The sequence below is a fragment of the Neomonachus schauinslandi genome, chromosome 9 (genome assembly GCF_002201575.2).
Source record: "Neomonachus schauinslandi chromosome 9, ASM220157v2, whole genome shotgun sequence".
Lineage (NCBI taxonomy): Eukaryota > Metazoa > Chordata > Mammalia > Carnivora > Phocidae > Neomonachus > Neomonachus schauinslandi.
The window spans coordinates 106,391,706-106,403,959 of NC_058411.1; the positions used below are offsets into that span (position 1 = coordinate 106,391,706).

At 57.8% G+C, this 12,254-nt stretch overlaps 1 protein-coding gene across 1 annotated transcript in view; it reads right to left on the bottom strand.

Moving 5' to 3' along the window:
• ITGA11 (integrin subunit alpha 11) overlaps window positions 1–12,254 on the bottom strand; it is a 136,646-nt gene that overhangs the window by 4,259 nt on the left and 120,133 nt on the right. Inside the window, exons 19-28 of the mRNA XM_021693715.1 lie at window positions 10,291–10,376; window positions 9,289–9,496; window positions 7,133–7,231; window positions 5,590–5,666; window positions 4,909–4,998; window positions 3,952–4,042; window positions 2,368–2,481; window positions 2,069–2,155; window positions 644–754; window positions 437–532 (exon numbers count right to left, since the gene is read on the bottom strand). Coding sequence (XP_021549390.1) covers window positions 437–532; window positions 644–754; window positions 2,069–2,155; window positions 2,368–2,481; window positions 3,952–4,042; window positions 4,909–4,998; window positions 5,590–5,666; window positions 7,133–7,231; window positions 9,289–9,496; window positions 10,291–10,376 — 1,059 coding nt within the window. The remainder of the gene's footprint in view (window positions 1–436; window positions 533–643; window positions 755–2,068; window positions 2,156–2,367; window positions 2,482–3,951; window positions 4,043–4,908; window positions 4,999–5,589; window positions 5,667–7,132; window positions 7,232–9,288; window positions 9,497–10,290; window positions 10,377–12,254) is intronic.

A 12,254-nucleotide genomic window follows, 5' to 3' on the forward strand; every position in this document is an offset into this window, starting at 1 on the left:
TGTAGTGGGGGGGGGGGGGGGGGGGGGGGGGGGTATCCCCCCCCCCCCCGCGGGGGGGCCCCCCCCGGGGGGGCCCCCCCCCCCCCCCCCCCCCCCCCCCCGGGCAGGCAGGCCTGAGCTCCAGTTCTTTCCTCTAGTGCAGACTATGCCAGTTCCCCTCCTTCCTCTGCTTCCACGGGGCTGCTGTGGTACAGAGCCTGGCGCCCCCGAGGCCCTGGGCGAATGCCTACTTCTGGCCCCCTCCCTGTTTGGCCCCTCCCGGCCTATTTGTCTTGCTTCTCTCCTCTCCTCTGCTGCTGCACTAACTGCAGATCGGTTGTTCTCTCTCCCGCAGGAACACGCGAGCAGAGAGTACAGGCAACTCCAGGGAAAGGGGCAGCCCCTCCCCTAGCTGCTCTGGCTCGAGCTGAGGCCTGCAGGATTCCCAGGGGCTCACCTGGCGGCTGGGATCCTCCTCGCGGAAGATGAAGGGACTGTGGAACTGTCTTTGCAAGGCTGCATTGATCGTGATCTTCATCAACTTGTACTTGAGCTGTATAATCAGAGGCCTTGTCAGAAGCTGACCCCTCCCCTGCTGGGACACCCCCCAGCACCCACCGCCTTCCCTTGTTTCCTTGGAGTCTCGCTCAAGTGCTCTACTTACTGCTTTTAGGGACCTCAACCACAGGTTCCCCAGCAGATGGAAATTGATCTCCTGGTTGGGGGCCAGCCTCACGTTGCAGTTGATGGAGACTACGTCAGAATTGCTGTGATTCTGAAAGAGGAGGTGGGTCTCGGGGTGAGCGACCAGGTTCTGGGGGAGCAAGGGAGGCAGCTGGCCCAGCCATGACCCAAGAATGTGAGCAGGGACTTGGGCCACCAGAGAGATGGCTGAGCCCAAGTTTTGCTCCTGGCGGGGGGGAAAGGGCAGAGGACGGGGACAAGGAGAGGCGGGGGGAGAGGGGACACATGGGCTGGAGGACAAGCTAAGGATGGCATAGCCAGTGCTCGTCGAGGTTGTGTGTAATCGCGTGTATTCCAGGAGCAGAACTTTGGTTCGACGTTAGGGAGTCTATAAATGTCATCACCACACAAACAGATTAAAGGAAACAAGTGTATGATTACTGTAACAGATGCAGAGAAAGCATTTTAGGAAATCCAACTTCGGGTTATGGTAAAAACTCCCAAGGAACTTCCTGAATCTGAATAAAGGGTGTTTATAAAAAACCTATGGCAAGTATCATATTTAATAATGAAAAATTAAAAACAATTTTTTAAAAATCAGGTTCAAGACAAAACTGTCATCATTTCTATTTCCCACTGCCCTGGAGGTCCTAGCCAGAGCCAGAAGATGAGAAAAGCAGTTTATAAGGATCGAATGGTAAAACTAACACTGTTATTATTTACAGATGATACCATCTCAACAGGAAACCCAAAGAAATCATCAAATAATCAGAATTTATTAGATTAAACTTGTTTGTGTCTCTCTCTTGCAGCCACGTCAACCCCCCCACCCCCCAAGCCCAGGCTTCAGGAAAGTACACTACGCTCAAAAAAGGCTTTGTTTGAGGCGCTCGTTTGGGGAAATAAAACCCAAACAGCTAAGATGTTTGCTTGGGGAAGAACAGTGAAAGCATGCTCAGAAACTGCTCTCTGGGGGGCAGTGGCAGCCCTGGGAACATAAAGCTGGAAACTAGCAGGTGTCTTGGGGAGGGCCTTGGGAGGTGACATGAGCTGCCCTCCATCTCCGGGGCCAGGCAGGACCCAGCTGGGATGGGCTCAATGTCTCCAAGACAAGCCAGGTAGGTCCTGGCCTTCATAGCCTTGCTCGGTCTGGGCTTCCCCTTCCCTTTGCTCTTCCGTACCCTGCTGGCCAGTCCACGATCCCTGTTCCTTTACTGGAGGTTGTCTGATCTGCTGTCACTCTCTTGACACCTGTCACAGCCTCGTCCCCTGGCTCCTCTGGCATCCACTCTTATGTGCCCTGCGAGATGGGGAGCTCATTACGAGCAAGACGTATCTTTTCTTCATTCTGTTTCCTCTCGGTTTGAAGCTCTGGTGGCCAAGCCCCGGGTAAGGGGACACTCACCAGCTGTGGGGCACGGGTCAGGTCTTCCTCCGTCGGGGCGTGTCGGTACTCGGTGCTGTTTCCCCAGATGTTACAGGACGTGTTCACCTGCACAAGGGCCACACGCAACCAGCCTCACAACCAGCCCTGGCACGCTCAACATCCCGGAGGTGCTCTCCTCTCCTCCTCTTTCCCGAGAAGGCCCTGCTGGCCCGGGGCCGGGGAGGAGGAGCTGAGGTCTGAGGACTTGGGGACCCCCTCGGGGTAGGTCTGTCTCCTACGGGCCCCCTCCCTTGAGGAGGCTCCCGAGGGCACAGTACCTGGTTAGTAAGGAAGTCCCTCAGCATCAGCAGGCGGTTGCCCGCCCTGGTGGCGATGGGGACGGTGATCTTCATCATTACTCCGTGGATAGGGAACAAGCCCAAGTTTTGGATCTGTGGCCAGAGAGGGGAGGAGTCAGGACGTCCAGCAGCAGCTGGGGGGGTAGGGGGTGAAGGATGAGGTCCAAGGGGGCGATCCCCCCAGCCAGGTTGGGAAGCAGGCCCCTCCAAGCCCCCTGGCATATTTGCTCTGCCAAGTCACGGCGGGAGCTGTGCCGACAAAGGTGCATGAAAGCCCCGAAGCAGCCGGGCTCCTGGAGGCTGAGGACAAGCCGGTGGGGCCATGAGGCTGGAGAGCAAGGGCACTTCCATTCTCAGCCTCTCTTGGCTGTGGGGATTCTGTAGCCTGGTGCTGGTGGCCACCCTGGGCCACAGTCGGGGCGGAGATGGTGAGAGCAATGCATTTATTGTGAGAGCGAATCATTGATTAACGAGGGCTCTAACTGGTGAGCCAGTGATGTGCACATTCTAGCCGTGACGTAGCCCGTGTCCGAGCAGCGGTGATTCCAGGCAGGGCTCTGGACTCAGAGAGGCCGGTACACGGCCCAGGGCTGCGACCATGTCCCAGCTGTGTGGCCTCGGGCAGTCGCGAAACCCCTCCTGGACCAGCCACCCAGGTACCAGCATGTCTGATGCGCCGTTTCGGGCGTCAGCCTGCCCCGAGCTCTCACGCAGAGTTCAGGGGTTGTGGGGGGGGTGGCGCGGGGCCCACTGGGCAGACTGCTCAACTGCCCCCTCATTTCCCTTCTTGCTCCTTCCTCACACGGGGACAGAGACGAATGCCACATATCCCAGCCTCCCTAGGTAACTGGCAGTGTGAGGAACTGCCAAGGAGTTTCTTTAGTAGGGAGGGGCTTGCTCTTCTCCCCTTCCTCCTTCCTGGGATGAGAGTGTGATGGCTGGAGCTGCAACTGTCTTGGACTATGAGGTGAACCTGAGAGGCTGACAGTGGCATGTCGAGGATGGTGGAGCAGACCCAAGACCCAATCCTGAATGATTTTGTGGAAGCTGCCAACCCTGGACTTCTTTCATGGACAGAATAAACTCTGGTCCATTTAGACTACTGTTTTTTATATTTTTTAAATTATATGCAGCCACACCTAACCTTCACCGATAACATCCTCCCAGTCCAGCCCCATTCTTTTCTTTTCTTTTAAGATTTATTTATTTTTATTTGAGTTGGGGGAGAGGAGCAGAGGGAGAGAGAGGATCTCAGGCAGACTCCCCGCTGACCTTGGAGCCTGATGCAGGGCTCGATCTCATGACCCCGAGATTATGACCTGAGCATAAACCAAGAGTCAGATGCTTAAGCGACTGAGCCCCCCAGGAGCCCCCCATTATTTTCTAGATGAGGACTGAGAGGCCCAGAGAGGGCAAGGAACTTGCCTAAAATCACAGTGACTGGGTAGCAAGAGCTGAGGCTGAACCCCAGGCACTTGCAATGATTCTAGACTCCTCCCCTCCCAACCGGGGGATCCTCAGCTCTTGTCCTTCACTCTCTGCCTGGCTCTCTGCCAGCCTTACCTTGAAGACGCAACTGAAGGGAGGCCCAATGCCGTCGTACCTCTCCAGTGAGCTGTTGGCCTTGACCTCGTAGTGGCTCAGGCTACTGCTCCTGCAGGGACAGAGGACAGGGCCGCCGTGAGCTCAGGCAGTGTGGGCTAGTTGGATACGTGCACGAAAGAGGGCGTGGGCATGTGCCTGGCTCCCCTGGACCACAAAAAAGAGGTTTCCTCTCGTATCCATGGGGAGTGGGAGGGCTGCTCCAGCAGGAACGTGCGCTGAGATGGCTCAGCAACATCTGCGTCCTGTGGGGGATGGCCACGGGCCAGAAGAGCCGGTCGTTGGCCATCCCTGGCCTCTGGGGCCATCCCTGGCCTCTCTGCCCAGGGGCACGGCCTCTTTGGAACACGAACGCGCCCACTCTGGCCTGTTCCAGCCTCAGGCGGTGGCCACGGCAGGGCCTGCGTCTGCTTTCTCTGTGGTTGCTAGTCCGACTTTTCCATCTGCCTAGAGGCTCCCAGAGGACAGGGGTGGCCGGTGGGAGCACTTTGCCCTGTGGGGAGGAGCATTTTCGCACGTTTGCTGTGGAGGGTTGCTGGTGCAAGGTGGTAACAAAAAGCAGACGGACTTTTAGTAGGCTTTAAGACTATTTTAAAATCTCTCAGACCATGCCCCCTCTTAAAGCCTGCCCTGGGGGTGGACACGTCCCGCGGCCCCGGCCCTCCCCCGACCCCCACGGGAGCTGCCAGGAGGCCAGCTCTGTGTTTCCTCCTACCCCCTGTGCAGCAGGGCTGAGGGGGCCGCACTCTCTGAGCTCTCAGGGACACCCCCGGCTCCGTCTCATAGTCCCTCGGCACTGCAGCCCGGCCCTGGAGACCTCTGATCCTATGACGGCCCCCCCGAGGGTGCCCCGTCTTAGGTCTCACTTCTCTAGGGCCTCCCCCCGCCCGCCCCCCCCCCCCCCCCCCCGCCGCCCACCTGGTGAAGAGGACGTCAGCCTCATATTTGAGGTGGAAGCGCAGGAGGGCCGTGTTGTCTTCCTTGGTGCTCTCGTCCTCGTCGCTGTCACTGTAGGGAGAGCCACGCGGGGCTGTCGGGGTGGGGAGCCGGCACGCTGCATGGGCTCAGCGCAGCCCCTTCAGATGGGCAAAGCAGGGATGGGGGCCCCCCCCCCCACCTCCCAACTTACAGGTGAGAAAAGGAAGGCTCAGAAAGGCTGCATGAACTTCCCAAGGACACACAGCAACTGGGAGCGGGACACTGGTTTGTTCTCTTTCTTGGCGTTCTTTCTGGGGACTTCTCTCCCCTTGGGCATTTTTCCATTTTAAAAGACCTTCCTTCCCTTACCCTCGGAGGATAACCCCCGCCTTGCCTCTCTTCAGGGGCTGCTGTGAGGCCTGACGATTATACGTAGGGTGCTTAATAACTGAAGGCTTTAAAAATAGCTGCCACAGAAATCGCTCTGTAGAGGTCAGGGTATTATTATTTCTATCCGAGCTGCCCGAGAGTACAGAAGGCAGCAGGCGGGCGCCCCCGTGGTCGAGGCCGGCAGGGACGGCCTGGGGGCGATCCCAGGGGCACAGGGAGGAGCTGTGGCTAGCGGGGGGGGAGCAGCGAGCAGAGCCCAGCGGGGGCACAAGGAGCAGGCGACGCCCAGACCTGCCAGCCGTGAGCCGGATCTCCAGGTGGTGCAGGAAGACGGATTTGCTGAACTCAAAATCTAGCCGGAAAGCCACCTGCGAAGAAGAGGTCCAGTCACTGGAGCTGGGGCGACTGGGAACTGTGGGGTCTGGGCACGGCCAGCCCGCCCCTCCCTGCCCCTGCCCTGGTTCCCCGGGGGACGGGGGGAGGGTAGCTGCTGACTGGGAGCTGCCCGGGGCCGGGGCGGGGGGCCGCGAGGGCTGCTAACTGGGGTGCCAGAGTGCTGTGAGCCGAGCTCGGGACCTGCGGGTGCAACCATAGACAACAGCTCCTCAGATGGGGTTTCTTGGCTCTGGGGCCAGCCGTCCTCCCCCTGGACTTCCTTTTTTGTTTTCAACTACAGGCAGTTAGCAGGCAGCAGGTGCAGCTTCAGGATCCTGCAGGAATTCCTGAGTGGGGAACTTGATGGCGGGAAGGGGAGGTGACCATCACCATGAGCCACAGGATGCGGGGCCAGAGCCGGTGGGAAGCCTGCCTCAGCGGCCCCCTCTTCCCGTGTGCGGCGGGGTGAGGCCGGCGGAAGGGTGACGCCTGCCTCGGGCCACCCAGCAGGTTGATAAGGCACCTGCCTCCTGGTCCAGCGGTCCTCCCTCCACTCTGATAGCCCAGCCCTGAGCTTCCCTTGGCCTTGGCCCAGGACTGGCCTGGGGCCCCTGACCGTGGTGGCCCTGTGACCTCTGCCCCTCCTCGCCACCTCCCACCCCACTCTGGGGGCATTACAGGGACTTTGCACTGACCCCGTGCTCTTCCCAGGTCTGGCTCTCATGGGGTTTCCCAAGGAGACCTTGGGGCCCCATTCTGGACTTCTGTCCCAGTGGGGAGGTTCTTTGGCAAGGATACTCGCCCCTCCCCCCAGCCTTGCAGACCCTGGCCCTGGAACATGCTGTCACTCTACCTGGCTCTGGCCTCAAGTTCCCTCTGTCTGATTCCTGCTCTACAGGCAGCCTGGTCTCAGTCGGGTCTTTTCTTGCTCCAGAACCTTCAGTGGCCGCCCACTGCCCCGTGGTGATGGGCCAGTGCTACCTGATCTGGAGTCTGGAATTTGGAGATTCTCCTTCCTGGAGAATTTGCTTCTCCCCTCACACACCCTACCCACTTTCCACTTGCCCTTTCAAGCACGTGGTAAGTGCTCACGAAATGTTAATTTTTCTCCCAATCTCTCCGCATGCATGCCGCAGGATGACAGAGGCCGGATTTTGAAAAAGTGTGTTAGGATAAAGGACAGCAGGGATAATTGCCCAGGAGGTGGTGGGAGAGTGGGGGGGGGTGGGAGTGGCGGGGCTCCCTCTGAGGGGAAGGGGCCTGGATGCTCCCTTGGGGTGGGCTGGCTAGTTAGGTCATTTGAAGTCATTTCCTGGGGGCAAAAACATACTTAAAAGCCATGCTCAGGCATCTCCAACCTCCCCCGCTTCTCCCCTCTGTTCATTTCCACTTCGCTTGCCTCCCCAGTGCCTCCCAGTACCCGCCCCAGTCCCGCCCCCACACTGCCCCCAGCCTCAACCTTGGCCTTGGCCCGGAAGAAGGGGTAGCTGACATTGCAGACTTTCTTGTGGAGTCTCCTCTCCTCGTTCACGCACTCGATGCTGCCTTCTGAGTCGTCCTGGGGGCGGGTGGGGGGCACCGCGGGTGGCAGTTAGGAGGGCCAGGGACCCAGGTCTGGGGGTCACCCGTGCCGCCCCCGCCGCCTACACAGAAGCTGTAACACAGGTCCTTGGAAGGAAGCTGGGACCCCGGGAGCCCCGGAGACAGGGGTGGCGGTGGCTTTGAGGGGGAACTGTCACCAGGCTCCTGGGCCTCTCTGAGCTGCGGCCCTGCTGGGCCAGCACGGGGGTCCGCTCCGCACGGGGCCTGAGGGGGGACTCCCGCACGGCGCTCTAGCTCGAGGCTGCTGGCTGGCTGTGCATCTTTGTGTGCATCTTTGAGCATGCATATGCACGTGTGGCTGGAACGGCATGTCCGCGTAGACTCCGCATGCCTGGGTCTGCATGTAGGCCCACGTGTGCGCATGTGTCCGGTGGCATGTGTGAGGAACACGTGCGTTTCCCTGGGTGTACAGGTAGGTCTGTATACTTTTGCATGTGTGTGTACAAAGTACACGTGATCAGACTAACACCTTTGTATCTGGCTGGGTGGTGGGGGTTGGGGGGCGGCCTGGGGAGAGGAGTGCTGGTCTCCCAGCTGTGAGCAGCTCCTGGGCTGGGGCTGGTGGGGCGGAGCCAGGTTGCGGGTTATCCCCACACACCACCTGTCGTGTGTGTGGACGCAGCCCCTTATGGAACACACTGACCACCTGTCTTTGCCTCTCTCAGTTCCCAAAGCCTTTCTATGTCATAGACACAAAATCCCACGATGCCTGCCCCCTGAATAGTCACGGCACTGTACAGTCTGGGCCAGGGAAGAAGTGAAAGGGGAATGCAGGTTTGGGGCTCAGTTTCCCCTAAATACCCCAATTCAAACAGATGCAAAAGTCTCTGGGCAGGACAGGACTTGGAAGGAGGACCATCACATGGGCTCCTCATCTTCACTCTGGATTGTGGGGGGGGCTTGGCGGTGGGGTCTAGTCCTGGGCCTGATGGAGGGACTGCCTGGCAGAGGTTCTGGGGGATGGTGAGGACAGAAGGGTCCCGTGCCTGCCCCACCCCACACTCTGGGCTCCATACTGATGCTCTGAGATCACTGAGGGTGGAGACTGTGTCTGAGGGGAGCTGGGACCCCACCCCCCCAGCACCCACACAGGACAGCGATGTCCTGGGTTAAGTCGATAATCCTGTCTCAGGGACTTCTCTGTGCTCATGCCCTTCGGAGTTCAGGGCCACCACAGGCCAGCACTCAGGCACTGTGGAGTTCCTCGGAGCTGTGTGGGGCTGGAGGAGCTTGTGTGGCCTTCTGGGAAATTGCTCTGCTGCTTATTAGCTGTGTGGTCCTGGTCAGGCCCCTTAACACCCCTCTGTGCCTCACTCTCCCGCTCTGTAAGATGGTAATCAAGAAGAAACAGGAGCCTGTCGGGCAGAGGAGGGAGGGAGTCCAGGTTGGGGACCACGGTGGGGAGGGCCTCGGCATGAAGGGAGGGGTGCCGGGAAACAGCAGTGGCTGGTGGGACTGAGGGTGTGGGGGTGAGGGTAGAGGGGGCAGGTGATGGATGGGGAAGCGGGACGGGACTTGACATAAAAAAGAGTCTGGAATTTGTTGCGAAAGCAACTGGGCATGATAGGAAATGTTAAAGTGGGGAATAACCTGTTCTGGTTCTTGTGAGAAGGGCCCTTTTGAGAAAGCCCAAAGGATGAACTGTGGGCAGATGGGGTGTATGAGCTGGAAGGAGCTCACGTGGGGTGTGTGTGTGTGTGTGTGTGCGCGTGCGCCCCTAACGAGGGCCAAGGACACAGGCTGAAGGACCTTCCTCTCCACATTCGGGAAGGGCTCACCCTGCACCCCCCGCCCCGGCCACACACTGACTTCACCGGGGTCGCTTTAAAAGCACGCAGATGCAGGCCGGCCCCAGACCAGATCCGGTGGAATCTCTGGGAGAAGCCTGGCCACGGGGATTTGTAAGCTCCCGGTGGTTGTAATGTGCAGCCAGCCAGGCCTCTCGGCTGGACCCCTCCATTCCTGCCTCCGCTCTTAGCTTCGGGCAGGCTGGGCCGGGGGCTGAGGTCTCACCTTCTGGATCAAGCTGGCAAACTGCAGGTTTGTTGACTGCGAGATATTTAGGACCGTGCTATAGGCGTTCTCGCCTCTGTTCTCCAGCACGGCCTCCACTGGGACCCGCCGGCGTGTGCTCTCGATGATGAAAACCGTGGTGTCGAAGGACAGCGTGTAGACAGAGCAATCCTGCACGGTCTTGCCCAGCACCCTCTGGCAGTACTCCCTGCAGGACAGAGGCCACCAGGGGCCAGGCGCATGGAATGGGGAGCTCGGGGCCAGGCCTCTCTCCTCTACTCAGTGTATTTCCCTTTTGGCTTTGGCTACCAGGCTATCTTTTGGCTACCAGACTATCTTGATGAGTAGCCTAGATGGCTAGACAGTTTGCTTCTTCATCCTTCTACAGGGTTTGTATGTGTTATTTCTACTTAATGTATATGTCTTCTAGCTCAATCATATCATAACTGGGTAAAGGTAGAGGACGGATTATTTGAAAATAAATGACATAAATTTCAAAGAGGACATTTTTCATGATTTTTCCTTGTACGCTACTTTTTTTTTTTTTCTCTTCCAGGAGATCGTGGGCACCCTGCTCATCCTCTGCTAGTCTCCTTAGCTCAAGCAGTCTGTCACTGGGCCACACAGTTGTTGGGGGCTTGGAGGATGAGCAACCAGGATCACAGGTCCCAGTTTCCACCTTTCATCTGTTTGGTAGTAAAGACTCCAGAGAAAGGATTTCTTTTCCTACACGAAGTTTGAGGAGATTGGATAGATGAGTACTTTTCATTTTGCCGAGTAAGTCACTGAGGCCCAGAGAGCGAAAGGACGTGCCTGAAGTCACACAGGAATTAGACGCAGAGCCCAGGCTAGACCCAGGCTCCAAGTTCAGTATTTGATCCATGGTGCCTCCAAGCACGATATGCAAGCAGACATCCAGTGCCCAGGGAGCCTTGGATCTACTAGCAGGGAAGGAAAGGAGGCAGGGCGGGGGGGGGGGGGGGCAGGGAGGAGCCAACTCACATGGCTGTGGGCAGATCACTGCGGGCATCCAGCAGGAGGTCAGGGACACAGTGCTCGTCCTCGTTGCAGCCATTCCAGAAGGGCACCTGCACCAGGGAAAGCAGGGCGGGGTGGCTGGTTGGTTCTCTTTGCTGCCGCCCAGCCCTCACCCCCGCAGCATGCAGGCTCCTCTCTCCACCACACTGGACATGGGCTTTGTCTCATCCGCCCTCCTCACAGACACCACCCTGCCGTTTCTCGTGCTTTTGCATACATACTCCCTTCTTTAAAACATGGCTCAAAACTCAACTCCCCCTGGGTGTCTTCCAGTTCTCAGCCAAGCCGGTAGCACAGAATACCCACCCCCGCCCAGCAGGTTTTTACGGATCACCTGTGTTGGGGGCAAGGTCTTAGGTACTGGCAGTACCGGATGAGGAAGACACAGCTCCTGGGAAGAGTGGTGTGTGAATAAATAATTATAGCGTGAAATGTGCAAGAAAAAAATATTAGAAATCTGTGTGACGAATAGGAGAGGCAGAGGGGAGGAAACAGTCATTTTGGCCTGTACATGGTCAGAAAAGCCTTCAGGGAAGAGAGAGTATGTGAGAGTTCTGAAGAATGACCACGTTAGCTGGGTGACCAGAGGGGCAGGAAAGTCCAGGGGAAGGACGAGCCTGTGCAAAGGTCCTGAGGCATGAAGCAGCATGGCGAATCTGGGAAATGCTGTGTGGTTTAGCGTTGCTGCATTTTGGGGTGGAGAGATGGGTGGGGTCCGTTCTTATAGGGCCTTGGGGTCCTTCCTTGCAGCTGACAGGAATCACTAACCACTGTAGGCAGGTGAGTATCCTGCCAGACCTGCATACTGAAGCCTCCCTCTAGCTGCTGTGGATGGATGGACTGGAGGGATCAAGGCTAGAGTCAGGGAGACCACTGAGGAGGCTGCTTCAGTGTTCAAGCAAGAGATGATGATGGTGTTGGAGGGGTACTGGGTGTGGAGGGGAGACAACAGGTTGTGGAGGGGAGACAACAGGTTAGGGCCTCCAGAGGGGGGGTCCATAGGACCTGGAGTTCATCAGCACTAAGGGGCCGAAGGGCCCAGGATGTTGGACGAGGTCCTTTGTTAGTGTCTGGAAGGAGGGCTGCACCATTCGTTTATAAACAGAGGGGTGAAGTTGAGTTCGGTTCTGTGGTCCTGTGGTCCTTCCGGGTCAAGTGCTCAGCAAGCAGGTGGGTGTTCAGGTCTGAGGGCTGAGGAGTACAGCTGTCCCTCCTGAGGATACAGCCGAAACCCAGGGGAAGGGAAACGGAGCCCACCCCGATCGGAAATTCATGGACTTTTCTCAACGGTGAGCTCCTCAGCTTCACTCAGACCCACACGCCGCCCCCAGCTTCCCCATCGTGCGGTGGATTTGCAGCTAGGAGCAGGCACGCGGCAGAAAGGGCAGCAGAACCATACAAAGTAGGGCGGAGTGAGGCCATCCGCCAAGGGACAGGTGGAAAACACTGGTAGCCCGCAGGGGCCTCACTGTACCCTTGCACCCAGGTTCACCTCGGTGACTTCGAGTCTCCGATGAGATCCCCCTTTGTAAGCTTCCTGCTTACAAAGGGTGCAAACTGTCCTCTAACCTTCAGAAACATCTCCATCCAGTTGATTAGAAGGAATAATTAATGTGATAAGCACTGCTGCACTCAGTGATGTGGAACAGTTCATTCCCCCGGGAGGCCAGATACCGCAGCGCTAGAGAAGCACTGGGGGCCGAGCGGATGCTAAATAAGAATTTGCAGAAGAGCGCTGGGCGGAATGTTTCTCATTCGCTAGAAACTGGCAGGGCGGGGGGGGGGGGGGGGGGCTAGAAATCCAGATTAACAAGATTTTTGGGAAATTTAGCTGCTACCTGAAGCCCTCAATAATAGCGCCCAGATTATTCTTCCTTTTTAATTTTTTTCTCTTTACACGTTCCCTTCAGCCTGCCTTTTTCACTGCC